The sequence below is a fragment of the Geotrypetes seraphini genome, chromosome 5, assembly GCF_902459505.1.
Source record: "Geotrypetes seraphini chromosome 5, aGeoSer1.1, whole genome shotgun sequence".
NCBI lineage: Eukaryota > Metazoa > Chordata > Amphibia > Gymnophiona > Dermophiidae > Geotrypetes > Geotrypetes seraphini.
Genome location: NC_047088.1, coordinates 234,405,248 through 234,426,314, shown reverse-complemented (window position 1 = coordinate 234,426,314; position 21,067 = coordinate 234,405,248). Strand labels below are relative to the sequence as shown.

Sequence of the window (21,067 nt, the reverse complement as noted above, 5' to 3'; positions counted from 1 at the left end):
AATCCAGATGAACCTGTACTGTAATTGTTCATAAATTTAATCCAGATGGTTTTACACTTCTCCCTCGTCATTCGCGGGGGATAGGGGCAGAGCCGGACCGTGAATGCTGAAAAACCGCGATTATCCGACTCTGACCCACCCCCACCTCCCTGCCGCCTTCCCGGCCTCACTTGGTGGTCTAGAGGGCTTTTGGGCAGGAGCGATCTTCCTACGCTCCTGCCCCGTGCAGATCGCCATCAGGAAATGGCTGTTGGGAGTTCCCGACGTAGTCTCGAGAGACTACGGGAACTCCCAGCAGCCATTTCCTCATGGCGATCTGCACGGGGCAACAGCGTAGGAAGATTGCTCCTGCCCCGAAAGCCCTCTAGACCACCAGGTAAGGCCGGGAAGGCAGCAGGGAGGAAAAAAAGATGGATTTTTTTTTACATTAAGACTGTTCTTTTTTTATTTTCCCCCTCCCCAGAAAAAATTGCGATTATTTGAAACCGCGAGTGCAGGAACCGCAAATGGGGAGGGGGAAGAGTATACCATGCAAGCTTTGACCTAATAATTAATATATTATATAAGCAGCTTTTGCATCTATAAACAGAGATGGATGCAACAAAGTAAGGCAAGCATAGCATAAAATATTGATTCCAATAAAAGACAGTAGTGTAACTTTGCAAGCTATTTTTATGATTGCTGTAAGCTCCATTACCTTTTCTTTCAGGTAATATGTCGTTCATCAGACAGTCACGTTACAGAATAATTATTCAGGAAGCTGCCAATGGAGGACAGGAATGCCCAGATACATTGTTTGAAGAAAGAGAATGTGAAGAGATCCCAATATGTCCAACCTATAGGTGATTTCTTCAGTTGCTAATTAGAGGACTGCACATTGTTAATGCGTCTTTATGGTCTCTGTTAAAGAAATGTTAGACTTCTACCAACCAGTAACAGTAAGGGTTTGATAAGTGAACTTGTTCCTAGCACAGGTCAATTTCTAAGTAATTTGGTTGGGCAAAAATCAATTAAGAATGTGTATTCATTAGCAAATATTTGTTTTGTCTTAAAACGTTTTAATGCGTTGCCCAGTGGTAGTAACATTGGAACCATTGCTTATTTTTCTGGCTTATTTTCTGGGATGAGTGGAGAGAAGCCAGAAAAATAAGCAACGGTTCCAATTTTACTACTACTTGGCAAATAACAAAATGCTGAAAGTTATTGCAGCATTTTCCCAGATAAGTACCAAGAGTATTCTGTAGTAGTGAACAGCTGAAAATACAAGTAAAGTAAATTCATTTTGTTTCTATGCTGGCATCAATCTGCCGATTCTGTTCTTGAAATGAGCTGGTAGCTTTCAAGTAGAAAGATCAAAATTCTAGGAAGAAGTCAAAAATTCAGTCTGGTTGGGATAGATTGCTTCCAAATATTTTTAATGATTTATTGAAGATACTATGGGCTCCTTTTATCAAGGTGCGTACGGGGGTTAGCGTGTCGGACATTTCATCACGCGCTAACCCCCTCGGCACACCAAAAAACTAACGCCTCGTCCATGGAGGCGTTAGCGACTAGCGTGGCAGGCGGTTGAATGCGCGGTATTCCGTGCGTTAACCGCCTACCGCAGCTTGATAAAAGGAGCCCTATATACAAAAAAAATAAAAATGTTAAAACATTTTTTTGATTAAATTAAAATTTACCCCCTCTTTTACAATAGTGCACTATACTTTTTAGCGCGCACTAAACACGCTAACGCCTGCATGTTTTCCTATGGACGCGTTAGCGGTTAGCGCAAACGTGGATTCAGCGTGCGCTAAATCCGTGCTAAAACGCTTAGCATGCCTTTGTAAAAGAGGGCCTTAGTGAGAGTGAGGGTGAGTTTTGGCCGGTGAAGTGAGCAGCAGCAATTGGAATAGTTCCATGAGATAACCCGCATTGGGTAAAAAGCACCATTTTCTGAGGTCTGTAACCCTGTTAGGAAAAGTATATTCAGTTCCATTTCCTTTATAAGTGGTTTTGTTTTATTATTCATTTAACCAGTTTATGCCTGCCAATCACATTTGATTTGATTTATTAACTTTATATAACACTCAATACAAAAGTTTAACCTCCTCTTTTTCCAAGCTCGATAGCGCAGGCCGATGCCGTAAATGCTCTGACGCCCATAAGGATTGAATGGGCGCCGGAGCATTTGCTACGTTGACACTCACTTGCATGGATTTGTTAAAGCAGTTTACGATAGAAAATCATCAAAAATAAATGAAATACAATATATATCTTCATAACAGAATCTTCCAAATATTCAAAATCCAAGCAACCCACTTAAGATGATTAAAATTGAAATAATCCATAAAATGAGCCAACTAATTTGAAACAAATTACAGTGAAAGAAACTCAATAGAAACAGTAAAACTATGACGGATCGCAATGACAAAAAAAAGATTTTACATCAATCAATATCAGAAGCAGCTGTTAAATCAAGTTGAAGCCAAAGTGCATCATAACCTTGATCGCCTTTGACAAGATTATCATCATCTATGGATATTAAAAATATCTTCGTAGTATGGAGTTGTCTATAGCCAGATTGGCATTTGTACAAAAATCACATGGTTGATCTACCACTGTCTTTTCAAGTATTTTTGCTCAGGAAAGACAAGTTATAATTATAATTTTTGGTGGAACTCCTTATGTCATATTTATAAAATGGAGAGACTTATTGCAATACAACAGGGTTGTTTCAGGAAATTTCAAGATATTTGGGAGCCATTAACAAAGTATTGTAATGATTAGAAAAATCTTGTTTCCCTTAAATTTACAAGTTCAATTATGGGGTGGGAGGGAGAGTATTTTTATTGTTACATGTTGTATAAGTATTGATTATATGATAGATAAGGGTGGGGAGGGGGGAGATAAGAGAATATCATATATATCATTGTTGATTATTAAGTGATATATTTATGGTTATTTGTATGGATATGTTATCACACTTATTATAAGTTTAAAAATGAATAAAGATTAAAAAAAGAAACATGTCTGTGACATGTACAGTATATTTTTTCCTACATATGGGTATGCCAATCTTACACTACTATTCCATAACAGAATCTTAGTTTCAAAATGCTATTACAGAATTTTTTTTTTTGTTAATCTTTATTCATTTTTAAAACTCACAATAAGTGTAACATATAATACCATCATTTATACTTTAACATCACTTAATATAACATCAATTGTAACTCGCATCAAATATTCCCCCTCCCTTATACCCAACAGTTATTCACAAGCAAAATAAATCATAAAATATTCCCACCCCCATCCCACCCTGGACGTGTATGAACAAAAGGGAAAAATTAATATTTATTCTATTTGGTAATTTCAATCTTTACAGTATCTTATTAATGGCTCCCAAATAACCTGAAATTTCTAAAAATTTCTCTGCTGCATGGCAATTATCCTTTCCATTTTGAAAATGTGACACAAAGAGTTCCACCAAAAGCTATAATTCAGCCTATCCCAATTTTTCCAATTATTCGTAATCTGTTATATGGCAACCCCTGTCATAATGAGTAGAAGCTTATTGTTATTAGAGGTGCTATTACAGAATTGGCACTAAGGACATGGCACTGAGGTGCCACTTTATAGAATTGACCGCAATGAATTTCCGAGCACAGAAAGAAAAGAGTGTACATAAAGATATTCATTAGGACATGAGCTATTTCCCCGTTCTCACCTGTCCACAGAAGAAAGCAGCTGCAAAGTAGTCAAGCATGTTTTACACATGTACCAGACTCACATTTTAAAAGAAAAACGTCTCGCTTTGTTTCTATTTGAAAATTGTCCACAGAATGGGAAAAAAGATAAAGTAGGCTCTAAGGGCCATATTCTATAAACGATGCCCTAATCACGACTGCCTAGCGACGCCTAAGTTTGGGATCTGTACCAAACTAACTCCCCCATTTACAAAACTGTAGCACAGTTTTTAGCGCTGGCCGTGGTGGGAACAGCTCCAACACTCATAGGAGCATCAGAGTTGTTACCGCTATGGCTGGCATTAAAAACCACGCTACGGTTTTGTAAAAGGGGGAGGGGGGCTACATATTTTAATTGTCATGGTAATTGACCATACCAATTTTCAGCCAATATCCCCCAAAATTAAGCAGTGAGTTTGGCACCAAACTCTTAGGACACCTAATGATGTCTAAGTGGGAGGCGTCATCCAATGCTTAGGGACACCTAGCAATGCTTATAAGTAACATAGTAGGAACAAACAAACCAAAACTGCAGATATGTTACAATATCTAGTGACCCTCGGCGTTACATATTATCCGTTTGTTTCTACTGTATGTTTCACTGCATTTTTTTGTGACATATGTTTTTTTTCCCTTTTCTACCATGGACCCCTGATGAAGGTTGTCCGAAACACGGACCGTGTTGGGTCCCTTGTTTGGTAAAAAGGTTTTTAAATATACTTTGGTTGTCACAGTAAATTTTGCCTACATCGTTGTACATATCTGCAGTTTTGGTTTGTTTGTTCCTGGTTGGTTTTTTCACTGCAGACAAGGTTGGACACCCCCCCCCCCCCTTTTTCCTCTTGGTTCTGTTGCTTTATAAGTAACATAGTAACAGGTTGAGTGCGTGAATCTGGAAAGGGTTGTGGTTAGGGGTGGATTGTGGGCATTCTTTTAAGTTACGTACAAGTTTTCAGCTTATGTGCCAATGTGCGCACATACTAGGTACAGGCATTTAGGCTAGGTATTCCTTGACCTAAAAGGGTACACCTAAAAGTTATTACACATTACTGGTGCTTAGCATGATTCTACAAGTTATGCATAAGTTTTATAGAATTGCACTCAGTGCTGCTCTAGTCAGTTCAGATTTTTTAGGCACACTATATAGAATCGGGCCCTTAGGGGGAAATTCTATAAGAGGCACTTTAAAGTTAGGGCTCCTTTTACGAAGGTGCGCTAGGGTTTTTAGCGCACGCACAAAATGACCGCACGCTATAGTGCGTGGTAGCCGAAAATCTACCGCCTCCTAAAAAGGAGGCGGTAGTGGCTAGCGCGCTCAGGAATTAGTGCACCTTTGTAAAAGGAGCCCTTAGTTACCTAAATAAATAGATACCTTAACATAGTAGTTTTTATCGCTGGCCGCTGCATAGGAATTCTGTGAGCTTTTACGCCTCAGCCTGCGATAAAAATCCCTAATTTGACTGCATAAAAAGAGGATGGGGTGTTATTTAATAAATTGGCTTGTTATTTTTTTAAAAAAACAAAATTAAATTGGGAGTTAGGCGCCTATTTTTTGAGCGCGATTCCACAAAAGATAGGCACTTAACACCAAAGTAGGCATATTTAGAGATGGAGAAAGACTTAGGCATCACTAGGCGTGATTCCCTAAAGGACTTAGGACTAGATTCACTAAGGAAACCGATCGTGTACCGATTGGTTTGCGAGCCCTTTGCGACCCGATTTCCCTCTGGCCTGATTCACTAACCTCTCCTCCGATCCAATCCCGATCCGTGCATGCAAATGAGGGGAATCGGCATACAAAGCAGGGCATCCGTGGAAAATCAGGGGCGGGAAACTGCACGGTGACACCAGGAAATACTTTTTCACCGAAAGAGCGGTTGATCGCTGGAATAGTCTTCCACTTCAGGTGATCGAGGCAAGCAGCGTGCCTGATTTTAAGACAAAATGGGATCGTTATGTGGGATCTCTTCACAGAGAAAAGTAGGGGGGAGGGTCATTAGGCTGGGCAGACTGGATGGGCCGTGGCCCTTATCTGCCGTCTATTTCTATGTTTCTATGAAAGACGCGATTCACTAAACTTATCGACTGGCTGGCCGATCAAAAAACTATCGACTGGTGAGGACCAGTCGCCTGTGCTAAAACCCCCCGATTCTCCTGCCTGCCACCCTGCTCTCTGCTCTCAGCCCCGAATCTTTCCTGCTGCCCCAAATCTCTCCTGCCCTTCCCAGCAGTGCAAGCCCTTGGTTTTAACCCACAGGCTTAAAGCAGGTTAAAACCATGGGTATGCAAAAAAAAACCCCACATCTACAGGAAAGGAAGATGGTCTGCACATGCTCAAGGATCACTCTCTAGCGATCTGTGTGTTGGGTGGGGGTGGGGCGGTGTGCCGACGATCGTCCCCATTTGAATGCAGGCCTTTTGTGAATTTGTCGGCCTGCATGCAATTGGGAACGGATCGGACACGGAAAGGAGGTTAGTGAATCTAGCCCAAAGACATCTATAGTATAGGCCTTTAAAATTCTGGCCTACATACAGGCACCTAATTTCTAAGTTAGGCGCCACTGAGCGTGATTCTGTAATGGACACCTAAGTGTGATTAACATGCAGTAGGCACCTAACTTTAGGGAGCTCTCTTTTAGGCTCCAATGACAGAACCTGGCCCTTAGCGTTTGCACCTTTAAGTAGCCATAGACATGGAGTAGTGGAATGTTTCAGTCTTTAATTTCTTTTAACCTGCAGGTGGAAAACACATAAATGGAATCAATGTGTATTGGTGCCAGATTCTGTGAGACAAGGAATACTTGGTGCCAATGAGGCCTGTGGTTCTGGATTACAGTCAAGAGGTGAGAGTTTTTCAAAAAAGCACAATGAACTGTGAAGTGATTTCCTATTTGCTACTAAAATCATTTCATTTTTTTCTTATTACTTCTTTTCATCTTGATACACAGAGAACTTTTACCAGCTTAGAATAAGTCTACTAGAAGAAAATTTGTGAGAGCCTATTAATTTTGCTTTGTATTATTAAACCTTTTTGTTTCATCATTTGAAAATTTTATTGGCAGGAGAAACAAAGATATTAAGGGCCTCAGCTTCTCCCTCAAATCTAAAATGTTAGGGTTTATGCAAAATGTTCCATGAAAAAGTAAGACGTTTTTGAAAGATATATTGGAGCAGCTCACTCTAATCGTAAGCATGTGTATTCATTTGAAATTATATGGGAAATGGGCACCCTCCTGCCGGTAATCGTGCGGGTGTTGGGGGGTGTTGTCTGGCAGGAGGGATTGGGCACCTTCCTGCTGGGAAACATATGGGGGTGGGGTGGGGGAGTTGCGGGGATCATGGCAGGAGAGATTGGGCGTCTCTCCTGCTGCGATCATTGCGGGGGTGGGGGGGTGGGAGGGGGGAAAGGTTCCAGCACTGTTTATGACGGACGCTGGTTAGAGAATCCTGCTTTTAGGCGAAGGGCTGGGAACATTGAAATACTTGAAATTATCTATCTCAGAATCAATCTTTATGTATGCTGATGATATTTCATTTTACTTGAAGTTGATCCATCATTATCAAACTTAATAACAGATATTGATTCAATGTATCATAAAACTTCAAGGCTGGGCTTCCTCTGTTCGTATGTAACTAAATGCTTCTAAAACCAAACTATTATGATTTGGTTCTATTACACATAATCTTCCGTCTTCTATAAGACTAAGGGCTCCTTTTACTAAGCTGCAATCAGGGCAGGATTAATCAATAGGCCAAGTAGGCATGTGCCTAGGGCCTGAAATGATCAGGGGGGCCCGATGAAGGAGGGCATCAACATTGGTTTTTCCAAACAGCGATAGGCCCCTCCAGCATCGATCAGCAACACGGGCCCCCCGGATCGGCAATGTGGGCCCCACCCCGATTGGCAGTGCGCCCCCCCCCCCCATCGACAGAAAGTAAGACAAGTAAGCAAGGCGGGTAAGAAAGGCAACGGGAACTGTAATTGTGCAAGTGGTGCTGCCTGCCCAAAGCTTCCCTCTGACGCAGCTTCCTGTTTCCACCTGGGCGCATGGTGGGGTGGGGTGGGGCAGGGGGCCCAGTGTACTTGTGTGCCTAGGGCCCTCAATGAATTAATCCTGCCCTGGCTGCGATAGAGTGTATTTAGCGCGCGTTAAACGTGCGTAGAATTGCCGTGTGTGCTAGACGCTAACATCAGCATTGAGTTGGCGTTAGTTTTAGTCGCATAGTGCGGGTTTAGCGTGCGCGGCAATTCTGCATGCACTAAAAACGCTATTGCAGCTTAGTAAAAGGAACTCTAAGTTCAGGTGATTCTTTACAGATGGAATTTTCTAGATTTCTGTGATTTGTTTTGGATTCCACTCTTTCAATGACAAACCAAATTAATAACATATCTAAAAAATGTTTCTTCAGTTTACGGATGTTAAGGAGATTACGTTGTTTTTTTCATCAGCATTACTTTGCAGTATTGATTCAGGGTATAATATTGGCTTGTTTGGATTATGCCAATTTAAGTAAAGGTAACCTACTCCCCCCCAGTTAAAGGGTTTCAAACTTTAAGCAGATTTTCATACTCCTTAGCTTTTGCAATGGGGAAGATCCGGAATGATCTCCCTCTAGATATTAGAACTCTCACCTTTAAAAACTTATTTTAGCCTGCAGATCCTTTGCTACCAAACTGATCTAGTGGGACATCATGCTGCCCAGTGGTACAAATTGATTTATGGATTTTTAAACAAAAAAAACAGTCTTAGAGACATCTGGAGCATCGGGATAAAACAGTATATTACTGTGTCTCGTTGGCCACGAATTTGGACTTGGAGATTGAAATGTACAGCGTCAGCATCTATGAGGCAAACATGGCTATTTTTATTGCATAGGATTTTTTGGACCCCGGTTCGATTAAATAAAATAGATAGTTCTAAGTCTAATAGATGCTGGCATTGTCATATTGATATAGGGACTTTGGATCATCTGCTATATTTTTGTCCGTTTATATTTATATTTTAGAAGTCAATTTGGGGACAAATAAATTTAGTTTTGGATTCAAATGTTCCACTATCATATGAGGCTATAATTTGTGGAACGATATTACATGTGAAACCCACTCTAGATAAATATAAGAGTCGTCTATTTATGATCCTAACAGGTATAGCCATTCAATTGATTACAAGTAATTGGAAAAACCATGACAGAATAAGTTATACTTTTTGGTGGGTAAACGTGTCCACCACATACAGATATGAAAGAATTAATGCAGAGTGCAGGGGATTTAGTGTTGTATTTAACAAAGTTTGGAGCCCATTGACTAATTTTGTAAAATTATAATAATTTATATTTATTTTATCTTTCCTTTTGTTCATTTACCTTTACACATCCATGGGGGGTGGGGGGTTGGAAGGGAGGGGAATAAATATTGATGGGGACATTTGGGTAACTTATTCTTCATTTATACTATATATTATGTTATTTTATGTTATTATTATATGTAGGATAACTGAAAAACTTGAATGATATATATGTTACCTGTACAGATCTTAGTGTAATGTATGTAATACCTACCGTTCATTTGTATGACACTGTTTTAGATTAAAAATCAATAAAGACTTAAAAAAAAAGAACTTTCGCCTCAATGTCTAGTTTTAGAAAAACCTTAAAAACATATTTTTTTACGAAATACCTTACAAATAACTGTTAAACTGTTTAGTTGATAATTTTTGCTGTCTATCGATCCTTCTAGTACTACTGTTCATCCTTAATATTTTTGTTAACTGGATCGAGTCCCTCAGGGAAATGATCCGGTATATAAATTTAAGGATTTGCCGCATGCGCTAGAGCTTAACGCCAGCATTGAGCTGGTGTTCTAGCCGCGTAGCGCAGGTTTAGCACACACTAAAATCCTGCGTGTGCAAAAAATGCTATCCCAGCTTAGTAAAAGGAGCCCTAAATGTTCAGATTTTAAAAGGGGTTTGGTGTGGTGTGTCACAAGTAGTTGTTTGTTTTATTTTTTGCACAAATGCAGTCACATCTTAATCAGTAAAATTGCCTGAAACAAAACAAAATTTATAGAACCGAAACAAAATGATGAAAACCTGCAAGTACGAGGGTAAATCAAAAAGTAAAGGCAAAACACATTTAACAGCTTTAATAGAAATTACTTTGAGCAACTGAATGTATCACTTTTTTCCACATAGCCCTCATGCAAGTTGATGCATTTGTTGTACAGTATAATCTCGTTATAACGGACTCGCTTATAACGGTACCTCGCCTATAGCGGACGAGGTCCACTGGTACTGAAGTGGCACTCTAGGGAATGCTATGGAATGGATAATGAATGGAGTATTTTGTGGAGTTTTTCTACAAAAACGTCTGCTTTTCGTATGGTTCTGGGTAACTAGTTAGATACAAGCATATGTGTTAGTTAAGGTCACGCCCAATAGAAGCATACAAAAAGTTGGTGAATAAAAATCTGAATATGGATGTAGCCAAGGCCAAAAAAACACACTACAGATTAATATTAAGGAAAAGCATAATAATATTCTTTTTTATGTACTTTGCTATTAAGCCAGATCATAGAGGAAATCAGGATATACATGATACATAGAAAGATATTAAGAACTCCATCTTGAGGTAGTGACTCCATTTTATGTTACTGATTTTTTCTCTGTCTTTCTGTATCTTCTGCTTGGCTTTACTCTATTTTGTGTTTAGCTTATGTCCCTTCTGTGTCTTTTGTTCGGGGGTTTTCCCACCTTGACTTTCGTGGGTCTAATTGATAACAGATGTGCTTAGGCCGATTAGGAAGAGCATATTAGACTCCATATTCCAAATTGAGATATAACATGTATTAAGTGTGAATGTAATATATTGTGTTGTGTAAAAGGGGCCCGAATGAATGATGTGTGAAGGTATACTAAACATGAGAATGGGTTTTGAAAAACATATTTTATATATTTGCAACCTAAAGAAACTTAAAGGGAGCCTGGGAGGCAACATCTGGGGTTTTCTGAGTCTGTGTGTTAGTGAAATTTGTCAGTTTTTGCAAAGCTCAGAGCTGACAAGGAGAGACAAGAACTTCTTAGCACTTTTTAACAAATGCAGGCTCTCTTGAAACAGATAAGCAGGTTTAGATTTAAAGTTTTCTTTGGCTATGTTATAAAATGTTTTTGCATATTTAGAAATGAATGTAAACAAAAAATATGATTTCTGAAACTTTTATTTCATGTTAAAAGGAAGTTATTTGTCCAAATTTAAGGACAGCCTCTGTTAATGGATTGGTTGACAAGTAATGATGTCATTCAGGACAAAAGGTACATATTGGGCAGCAACAAATTATTGGGTTGAGATCTTTATCAGAAGGCCAGCATTTGACAACTGTAAAGACCTCCCGGTGACGCAAACTAACCTTTTGATAAACCATTATGGCAATTAATAAAACGGAATAACTATTTTAATGAAATTTGCGTCATGTGTTATTTTCCATGTACTTTTTACACGCCTAGAGCGAAGCTAGCAGCTTACTGCTGCTTAGAAGTGCGCTTGTGTTTACCCTGCTCAGTACCGTCCGAGCGCCTTTATAAACATGCAGAAAATCATCGCATATAACGAACTTTTGGATATAACGGACAACCAATTTGGTCCCCAGAGCCGCTTTTAGCTGTAGTTTTATTTGGCCATAATGGATATGAAGGCTCCGCCTACAAGGCAGGTGGTGTGCCGGTGATATAGTATCAAAATACAACCCAGAAGAAAATGACAGAGTATTTTTCTTTCTAGTACAGTATGACATAATGCTTTAGAACAGGGGTGTCCAACCTGTGGCACCAGGGCCGCATGCGACCCTGTGAAGTATTTTGTGTGGCCCTGGTCAGGGCGATGCAGTGTGTTCCTCTGCTGCCCCCCGGTTGTTTACCGTCTTGCTGGCTCCCTCCTCTGTCTTGCTGCAACATTTGCGCGGCCCCAGAAAAAAATTTTTGGCCAATGCGGCACAGGGAAGCCAAAAGGTTGGACACCCCTGCTTTAGAACATCTTTTAGTGTTCTAGTTTTGCAATCATTAGGTGCCATACCAATGTTTTGCTGAGTTTTGTTATTGATGTTGCTAATATGCTTGTGCAGTGACTGTTGTTCATCGAGTGTACATTGTTTCAAGTTGCCCTAAATAAAGTTTTTAAAAAATGCAACTCTGGATATAACGGACCATTTTTCCAGGTCCCTTGAAGTCTGTTATAACGAGATTATACTAGCTTCTGCATTCCTGTAGAGAAGAAGTTTTTCAGCTGCTCTCAAAGCCAGGTGAGCAATGCTTCCTTTACTTCATCATGCTTTGTCTTTTGCTCTCTGGGTCACAGTGATGCACCCGTGTCTTGTCTCCAGTGACAATTCTCCCTAGAATACTTGGATCTTCTCCATACCATCTCAGGAACTGGGTCACAACCTACACACACATTACAGATCAGTAAGCTGTTTGGGAACCCATTGTGCACAGATTTTCCTGTATCCCAATCATCATGCATTATGGCTGATATCCAATTTTGCAGCCAATTGAGACGTTAGCTGTCGGTCTTCTCTAATTAAGGCATCCGCCCTGTCAATGTGCTCTTGTGTGTGCGACGTCAAAGAGCGACTAAAACAACCTTCAGTTACACCTGTTCTTCCTGCCTTAAACATTTTTACCCACTCATAAACCTCTCGTTGATTCATGGTGCCGTGTCTATACTGAGTCAATATCCAATGGTGAATTTCCACAGGTTTTACTCCCTCTGCCCAAAGAAAGCGCACTACTGCACATTGCTCTTCGATGGTGCAATCTTGCAATGGAGCGTCCATGTTTATGACCTCATGGCTGCCACACGACTAAAGGCTGAGTGCTTCACTGTGTGTAGACAAACAGGCAATGTACGAGTACCTAAGTTGCATTTCACTAACTCTGCTCCAGTTATTGCATAATTTAACAAGTGCCTTTCATTTTTGATTTGCCCTCATACAATTTGAATTTAACTGTTGTACATATAAATACTATATATACTCGAATATAAGCCGATCCGAATATAAGTCAAGACCCCCATTTTCTCCCAAAAAAGGAAGAAAAATGGTTGACTTGAATATAAGTTGGGCGGCTTAATATTCAAGTGTCCTGCCCTGCCAGATTGTGCACTAAGCCCCCCTCCCTGCCAAGGTCTGTACCCAGCCCCCTTCCCTGCCCTGCACTCAGTCCCATTCCCTACCAGGCTGTGAACCAAGTCCCCCCTCCTTACCAGGCCCTGAACACTGTCCCACCTTCCTTCCCTGTACCCTCTTCCCCCATAAAAAGAGCCAACCTCATCAGTGATATCACAGTGGCTCGATTTTCCCATACTCCCCTCTGCCCTCTAACCCAGCCAGCAGATTAACCATTCCCTTTATCTTAAACCACCTAGTGGTAGGCCGTGACAGGAGGGATCCCTCCCTTCTCCTGCCCCAGCCGACCCTAATAATTACTACCCTCTCTCCTTTGCGTACCTGAAATCCTCCTTTGTAAAGGTAGTAGCCAGCGGCACACCTAGGCCGGCACGCAGGAGTGACCTTTTCATACTGCCGGCCGGCCCTGTACTGCTCCTTGATAGGCTGCCACGAGAACTGCGAATCCCACCTATCAAGGAGCCTATCAAGGAGCGGTGCAGGGCCTGCCGGCAGCATGAAAAGCTCGCTCCTGTGTGCTGGCTCAGGTGTGCCGCTGGCTACTACATTTACAATCTTCGGGAGGATTTCAGCGCGGGATACACGCTGGACCACCAGGGAACAGGTGCGCGAGGGAGGGAAGGAGGGAGGGTGGTAATTATTAGTGTCGGCCGGGGCAGGAGACAGGAGGATCCCTACTGTCCCGGCCTAAGGCAGGCCTGAAGGAAGTCTGGGAATATAAACCGGGACCCCAATTTTTGGCCCAATTTTTTGGCCCAAAAAATCCCGGTTTATATTTGAGTATATACGGTATACTATAATTGTTGTCCTCATCTTTAGTCTGAAAAAGAAAACATTTTTGTTCTCTATTTACAAATAATAAAGGGTCGGTTTTCTAAAATCTGATGAACATGTAAGACATACATATATTGGTAGCCATCTAGCTTTTAGTTAACTTTAAGCTACATTCTAGATCAGTCAGTTAAATGTTTGCCCACTCTAGCATACAAGAGTGACTTAAAAGAACCCTCTTTTCTGTCTAGCTGGCAGCACTGCAGTACCCCTCTCGTCACTCTTCTGGAGTTCATAGGATGTAATATGTATCCAAGGTAGCCTTGGAAATTGTTTCAAATCATGCCTGTGGTGCTCTGTGTGATAGAGAATATTTCTGTACTTTCTCCACATTTTTCTGGTCTCTGACTGCATTTATTGCTACTTGAGGATCTTTTATCTCTCCACATGATGTACAGAATAATCACTTGGCACTGACACTTCTATTATCAATGTCGTTCTCAATGTTTTTTTTTTTTTTTTTAACCACTGTGTCTGGTTGTCTTGCGTCAAGCTTTTATCGGTTGGAACTGGAATGTCCCAGGTGATGAGATGCTCTTCGTTCTGCACAATTTTCTTAGGGCTATGATCCTAGTGCATTTCTGGTAGGTTAATGTTATAGTGTTTACAGAGCATCCAGTGGATAAGACACACCACCTTATTTTTCTTTTGTATATATAGACTTTTTCCCAGCAGCAAGTTAGTCAGCAATGAGATAAGCAACTGGTTTTTTTTTTCAGCTCTTTCTGTCAAAATCTGTGTTTGTTTTATCAGCTTTTATTATCCTTGTTTTTCTGTTTCCCGTGAACCATCTTATCCATTATCTACTTATCTGGGTGTCAGTTCCAAACCAACATCATCAGGTTTAAGTTTACCTCATCTTATCCATTCATGGGTCCAATTTTGATTAACAATGTTTAGAAGAGTGTCAAGAATGCACCTTAACCGGAGAAGAAAAAGAAGAACACCAAAGACCATCCAGATAGGGAAAACCAAATCCTATTTATTGATGGACCTGACATAGGCCATGTTTCAGTGACAAATGCCTGCTTCAGGGAGTCTAAACACAATAATACATAAAACAAAGTAAGTAAAAATAACATAAATAAAAATGGTGACATAAATAATATATAAAACCTAATCATATAGAAATCTGAATCATATAAAAAATGTTTTAGTCATAAGAAATATTTTTTAAAAATGCATAAGAAAAATATAAAAAAAGTGAACATTTTGATTAACATCATGGCTCCTGGAGTAGCACCTTGTTTCCCCCATACCATTAAGAGTATAAGAATAGCCTTATTGGATCAAAAACTGTGGTTCTCCTGTGCCTGTCGTTGAGCCCTGGTGGTCCAGTGGTGGTCATGGACTGGAGTAATGTTCCTATACTCCTGACCCATGCAGAGTCACTTTCTGAATGGCTGTCATCGCGACAAACTGCTGGAGAGTGTGGCGCAGTGGTTGAAAGCTACAGCCTCAGGTTGTGGGTTTAAACCCACACTGCTCCTTGTGACCCTGTCCAAAGCACTTAGGCCCAACTAGATAGGCTCCTATCTAAATTGGAGAACAAGCTCAATTAAGCTTTTTAATCGGCATTGATTAAATATAGGCACCACTAAAAATTTAGGCGGCCTTCGAAAAAAATAGGCGTGGGCGTGGCTACGTGTTACGCGCCTTCTTACAGAATCCCTGCTCTTAAGTGTGCTTAAGTGCTCGTATGGGTGCCTAACTTTTAATTGTGCCTAGAGCTGTCCTATTTATTGGGCGCCTCCAAAATAGGTGCCCAAATAGGTGCCGCTCAACGCGATTCACTAAACAGCACCCAATTTTACTTGAATCGCGCTGAACAGTGCCTAATTAGGTGCTTATAGAATTTGCCCTTTAATTCCTCCAATTGCCCCATGCACATTAGATAGATTGTGAACCCGCCGGAACAGACAGAAACTTTTTTAAAAATGTTTAAATAAGGCAAATATTAAACACTTCAATTACTTCAAACACAAATTTGTGAATATCCCAACAATTTTCCAACACTGACAACAGCTGACAAACGAGTGCCATGTTGTTTATGGAAAGAGTGCGTCCACGACTGAGGAAAGCTGCTACTAAGTGCTCTTTTTACGAAGGTGCGCTAGCGTTTTTAGCACACGCTAGCCGAAAAACTACCACCAGCTCAAGAGGAGGCGGTAGTGGCTAGCGCGCACGACATTTTGGCATGCGTTATTCCGCGCGTTAAGGCCCTAACACGCCTTCGTAAAAGGAGCCCCATGTCTGTATTTAACTATCCGATGATGGTGCAAGAGCCGTGGTCATCTTTTTAAAGACTTCTTCCAGTGACTTCTGTCTAATTAACAAAGGTTTCTGTTTCAGTAGTCTTTAATCGAGTACACTGCCATAATCTCACACTCACTGACAAATGTGCACTGTTTCATGCCAAATCACTAGAAAAGTTAGAGGTGAAAAATGGGTTTATTGTTTCATGCCAGCAATTAACTGGCCAAAACTACACAGGAGGAAAATAACTTCAAAAATCAAAAGGCGTGAAAAAATTCAAGAAAATAAACAAAAAACACGCTAGTGTAATTGCTGTAACTTCTTAAAAGTCCTCTTGGAACTCCATAATCCCAGACTACAAGACATTCAGAAAAGAAATAAAAACTATACTTTTCAAGAAATTCCTGAAGCAGCCATAACATCACATACTCTTAATAACTCTAAAACTGACAATTGATCTACCCTTTACTTCACTAGTAATAACAACAGAGCTTCCATTGTGACCCCCTTCTTAATTCTTTTGCAAACCGCCTTATCCTTAACAACTCGTGAAATGTTTAAAAGATCTACTACTTACCTCTCTAGCTAATTAATAGCTCTCCCATTGTAACACCGTTTTTATTAATCTTTTGTAATCCGCCTTGAACTGCAAGGTAATGGCGGAATAGAAATCCCTAATGTAATGTAATGCAATAATCCTTATACTTTAATCAGTGGATAGATTGTGCTCAGAGACATGGAGGAAAAAGGGGACAGAAAGTCCCCAAAAAAACCTCACCACCCAATCATTGCAAAACTTCCACCTTAACACACTTGAAAGATTGTATTATTGAAAAAAGCACTTATCTTTTGTATATAGTTCTTTGGCCTCGACGTGCCATGTTTCAAAATTTCTTCACACACATTTTCTTCACACATTTTCACCATATCATCTATAGGGATTTTTTCTCCAGTGTTCACAAGGTCTTCATCACTCATAACCTTTTCTTTAACGCCATTTTCGTAATCTTGCCATCACCGAAGGAATGCACAACAGGTGCATCTTTCTCAATATTCAGTACTTCATTCATATCAGCTGTCTCTAACAATTGTACAGAATATTGTTTCTTTTTATACTATTTGAGGCTTGTGCAGATGGGATCAGATGGTTTGCGGGACCGAGCTCGCAGGGACGGGGCAGCAATGGATTTTTTAAAATTTCAGTCTTAGTAGTTTGCCGATCCACGAAATAATTGTTTTATTTCTGCCAGTCCATAGGTATAAAAAGGTTGAAGAACACTGTCATAAACCATATATGTATGTTTGGTTTTGACGAACAACTTTTTTTGTGGAATTTCCGTTTTGCAAGTTAATATTTCTCAGCAGTGCCATAGTTTTCTTGCTTCATATTACCTTTATGGATGGACTGTAGATATTGACTCTGGAGAAGTTACTTTAGAGAATAAAGCCAGTGCTATATATGTTCCTGGTGTGGGAAGAATTTTTAATTCAGGGTGAGCTTATACAGTGTTTAAAGAGAAGATGTTTGGAAAAGGTGTGCAAGTGAGACTAGGGAGTGATAAAAATACATAGTAGTGATTGTTTAAAATCTGTATTTCTGACTGATTGAAAGTTTGTGTTGAGCATGTACATTGAAAGGAGGGAATGCCTGCAGGAAACTGTGCATAAGAATTATCAGGTGACCTGAAGACCGCTAAAAGCCATTTCAGTGGCTGATGGTTCAAGCAGTAGGTTGAAAGAGAAATTTTAGCTGAGACATTTGGTAGGAAAGAATTGGTGAGTAAAATTCTGTTTTGTTTTGTTTTTGCGTTTCATTGTTTTTGCAATCAAAGAATAAACTTTGAAAAAAGAAATTCAGAAATAATATTCCTCAACAAAACAGACTTCTGTTACGGAAACCACAGGTGGTTCTACTCTTTAAGGCTCCGTTTACAAAGCTGCGATAGCGTTTTTAGCGCACGCAGAATTTTAGCGCGTGCTAAATCCGCGCTATGCGGCTGGAACTAACACCAGCTCAATGCTGCCGCTAGCGCAGCTTTGTAAAAGGAGCCCTTAGTCTCTCTGATATATCTTCAGCATAAATAATTTATCTTGAGACTATATTATTGATTGAGAAATGTTTCCTTTTTGGGTGAGAGAGGTTTTTTTTTTTTTGTTTCTTGATGTCTCCAGATGGACACAACTCAGATGAAAAAAAATCCTTAGCATTCCGTCAGTCACTTATTGATTTAGATGCTATTTTTAAGTTGTGTTTTCCACGTAAATGTTTTGTTTCCTTTCAGGGTAGCAGGTATATATTTTATGAACCATCACAACTGCAATTTTTTCTTGAGATTTCGGATAGTGATTGGTATTGAATATCCAGAGAGTGCAGGGAGCAATATTAGACTATAATCCAACTTGCTTATTCCAATACACTTATAATTTTCTGAACAGATGAGCTAACTGCTACATCTTAGATAGCTCTGGCATCTGCCCCAGCACCCACACTGATCCTGGACTACAGCACCACCATCTGGATAGTGCATCTGAATATCTTATCTAATCTAAGCCTTAGATTTATATACCATGTCACCACATGAAGTAGGGGCTCGAATCAGTTTACATAAGACTTCAATAAACGGGGAAATCAGTTTAACTAACATGTGAACATAAGAATTGCCGCTGCTGGGTCAGACCAGTGGTCCATCCTGCCCGGCAGTCCGCTCATTCGGCGGCCCCCAGGTCAAAGACCAGTGCTCTAAATGAATTCATCCTCACCTGCATATATCCCAGTTTAGCAGGAACTTGACAGCTTAGTCTTGAAATCCTGGAGGGTGTTTACCCCTACAACAGCTCTCCACCACTCTCTGAGTGAAGAAGAACTTCCTTACGTTTGTACGGAATCTATCCCCTTTCAACTTTAGAGAGTGCCCTCTCATTCTCCCTACCTTGGAGAGTGTGAACAGTCTGTCTTTATCTACTAAGTCTATTCCCTTCAGTATTTTGAATGTTTTGATCATGTCTCCTCTCAGTCTCCTCTTTTCAAGGGAGAAGATGCCCAGTTTCTCCAATCTCTCACTGTAAGGCAACTCCTCCAGCCCCTTAACCATTTTAGTCGCTCTTCTCTGGACCCTTTCGAGTAGTACCATGTCCTTCTTCATATAGGGCGACCAGTGCTGGACACAGTACTCCAGGTGAGGGCGCACCATGGCCCAGTACAGCGGCATGATAACCTTCTCCGATCTGTTTGTGATCCCCTTCTTTATCATTCCTAGCATTCTGTTCGCCCTTTTTGCCGCCACAGCACATTGTGCAGACGGCTTCATCGACTTGTCGATCAGAACTCCCAAGTCTCTTTCCTGGGAGGTCTCTCCAAGTACCGCCCCAGATATCCTGTATTCATGCATGAGATTCCGACATGCATCACTTTGCACTTATCTATGTTGAACCTTATTTTCCATGTTGATGCCCATTTCTCGAGCTTGATTATGTCACTTTCTAGATCTTCGCAATTCCCCTGTGTCTTCACTACTCTGAATAACTTCTTATCATCCGCAAATTTAATCACCTCACTCGTCGTACCAATGTCCAGATTGTTCATAAAGATGTTGAAGAGCAAGAGTCCAAGCACCAAACCCTGCGGCACCCTGCTGGTGACACTCTTCCAGTCTGCATATTGTCCATTTACCCCCACTTTCTGTTTCCTATGCTCCAGCCAATTTTTAATCCACGTGAGTATTTCACCTTCAATTCCATGGCTCGCAATTTTCCGAAGTAGTCTTCATACGGAACCTTGTCTAACGTCTTCTGAAAGTCCAGATATATAATGTCGACTGGGTCGCCCTTGTCTATCTGCCTGTTTACTCCCTCAAAGAAATGCAGTAAGTTTGTCAAACAAGATCTGCCTTTGCTGAAACCATGCTGGCTGGACCTCATAAGATCGTGTCCGTCAAGGTGATCAATGATGCGGTCCTTTATAAGCACCTCTACCATCTTTCCCGGTACTGAGGTGAGACTCACCAATCTGTAGTTTCCCGGGTCTCTCCTCGAACCTTTTTTGAAGATCGGCATAACATTCGCCACCTTCCAGTCCTCCTGAATCTTTCCCTTTTTGATCGACAGATTGGCTATTAGTTGAAGCAATTCAGCTATGGTCCCTTTCAGTTCCTTGATGACCCACTGATGGATGCCATCCGGTCCCGGGGATTTATCGCTCTTAAGCCATTTAATTTAGGGCTCCTTTTACTAAGGTGCGCTAGTGTTTTTAGCACTTGCTGCCCCCGCGCTACGTGGAAAAACTAACCCCAGCTCAATGGAGATGTTAGCGTCTAGTGCACGTGGCATTGAAGCGCGCGCTAAGCTTGTGTGAAAACCACTTGCGCAGCTTAGTTAAAGGAGCCCTTAGTGTGTCCATAAAAGAGAACATGAAATAATCATTAAATTTAAGAGTGAATGGAATAACATTCTTCTCACTCATTTACATTACTAAGAAAACAATAGGATAATGCTAAAAACATATTTTAAAGCATTGTCATAATCTAAAGCAAAGTAAGTGCGTCTCTCACTCATAATTCAGTTCTAAAGAGGTTGATGGTTAATTCTGCCGTATAGCAAAAAGGGATTTATTTCCTTCCATCTGGTCAGGCATCTTGCTTCTTGTCCCTCTGGTTTAATCTTTTCTGGTCTGCTGTCTCTCCCTTGATGATTTGCGTTCACATTCCTTCATAAGGTTCTGCTTCCTCTCTCCTGTTCCCTAACCTTTATTCAACTTATCTTCCTAGTGACAGTTTAGCTCACTGTGAAGCTGAACACATTCAGGTACAACAGGCTTACTTTTGCAATTTCTTGTTAAAAAAAAAGAGGAAAGAGGAAAAGCATCCCTTCTACTGTTGCAAGTAGCCAATTAACTAGACTTCATTATTCTGAGTGGAAAAATCTCACTCACAAGCCCACACGTATTTATTCAAATTAGATACTTAAATATGTTCAAAATAAAAACCTATTTTGTATCTAGAACACCATTATTCTGTTTTGTTTAAAATCATCATTGCTAAGGAGCCAAATTCAGCAAGGTCATAGTGAAGGTCATATATGA

The 21,067-nt window shown here is 40.5% G+C and overlaps 1 protein-coding gene across 7 annotated transcripts in view; it reads left to right on the top strand.

Annotated features, from left to right (window-relative positions):
• THSD7B (thrombospondin type 1 domain containing 7B) overlaps nt 1–21,067 on the top strand; it is a 924,116-nt gene that overhangs the window by 458,117 nt on the left and 444,932 nt on the right. For all 7 annotated transcript variants that reach the window (XM_033944565.1, XM_033944564.1, XM_033944562.1 and 4 more), the window contains 2 exons: nt 710–842; nt 6,468–6,571. In XM_033944565.1, coding sequence (XP_033800456.1) covers nt 710–842; nt 6,468–6,571 — 237 coding nt within the window. The remainder of the gene's footprint in view (nt 1–709; nt 843–6,467; nt 6,572–21,067) is intronic.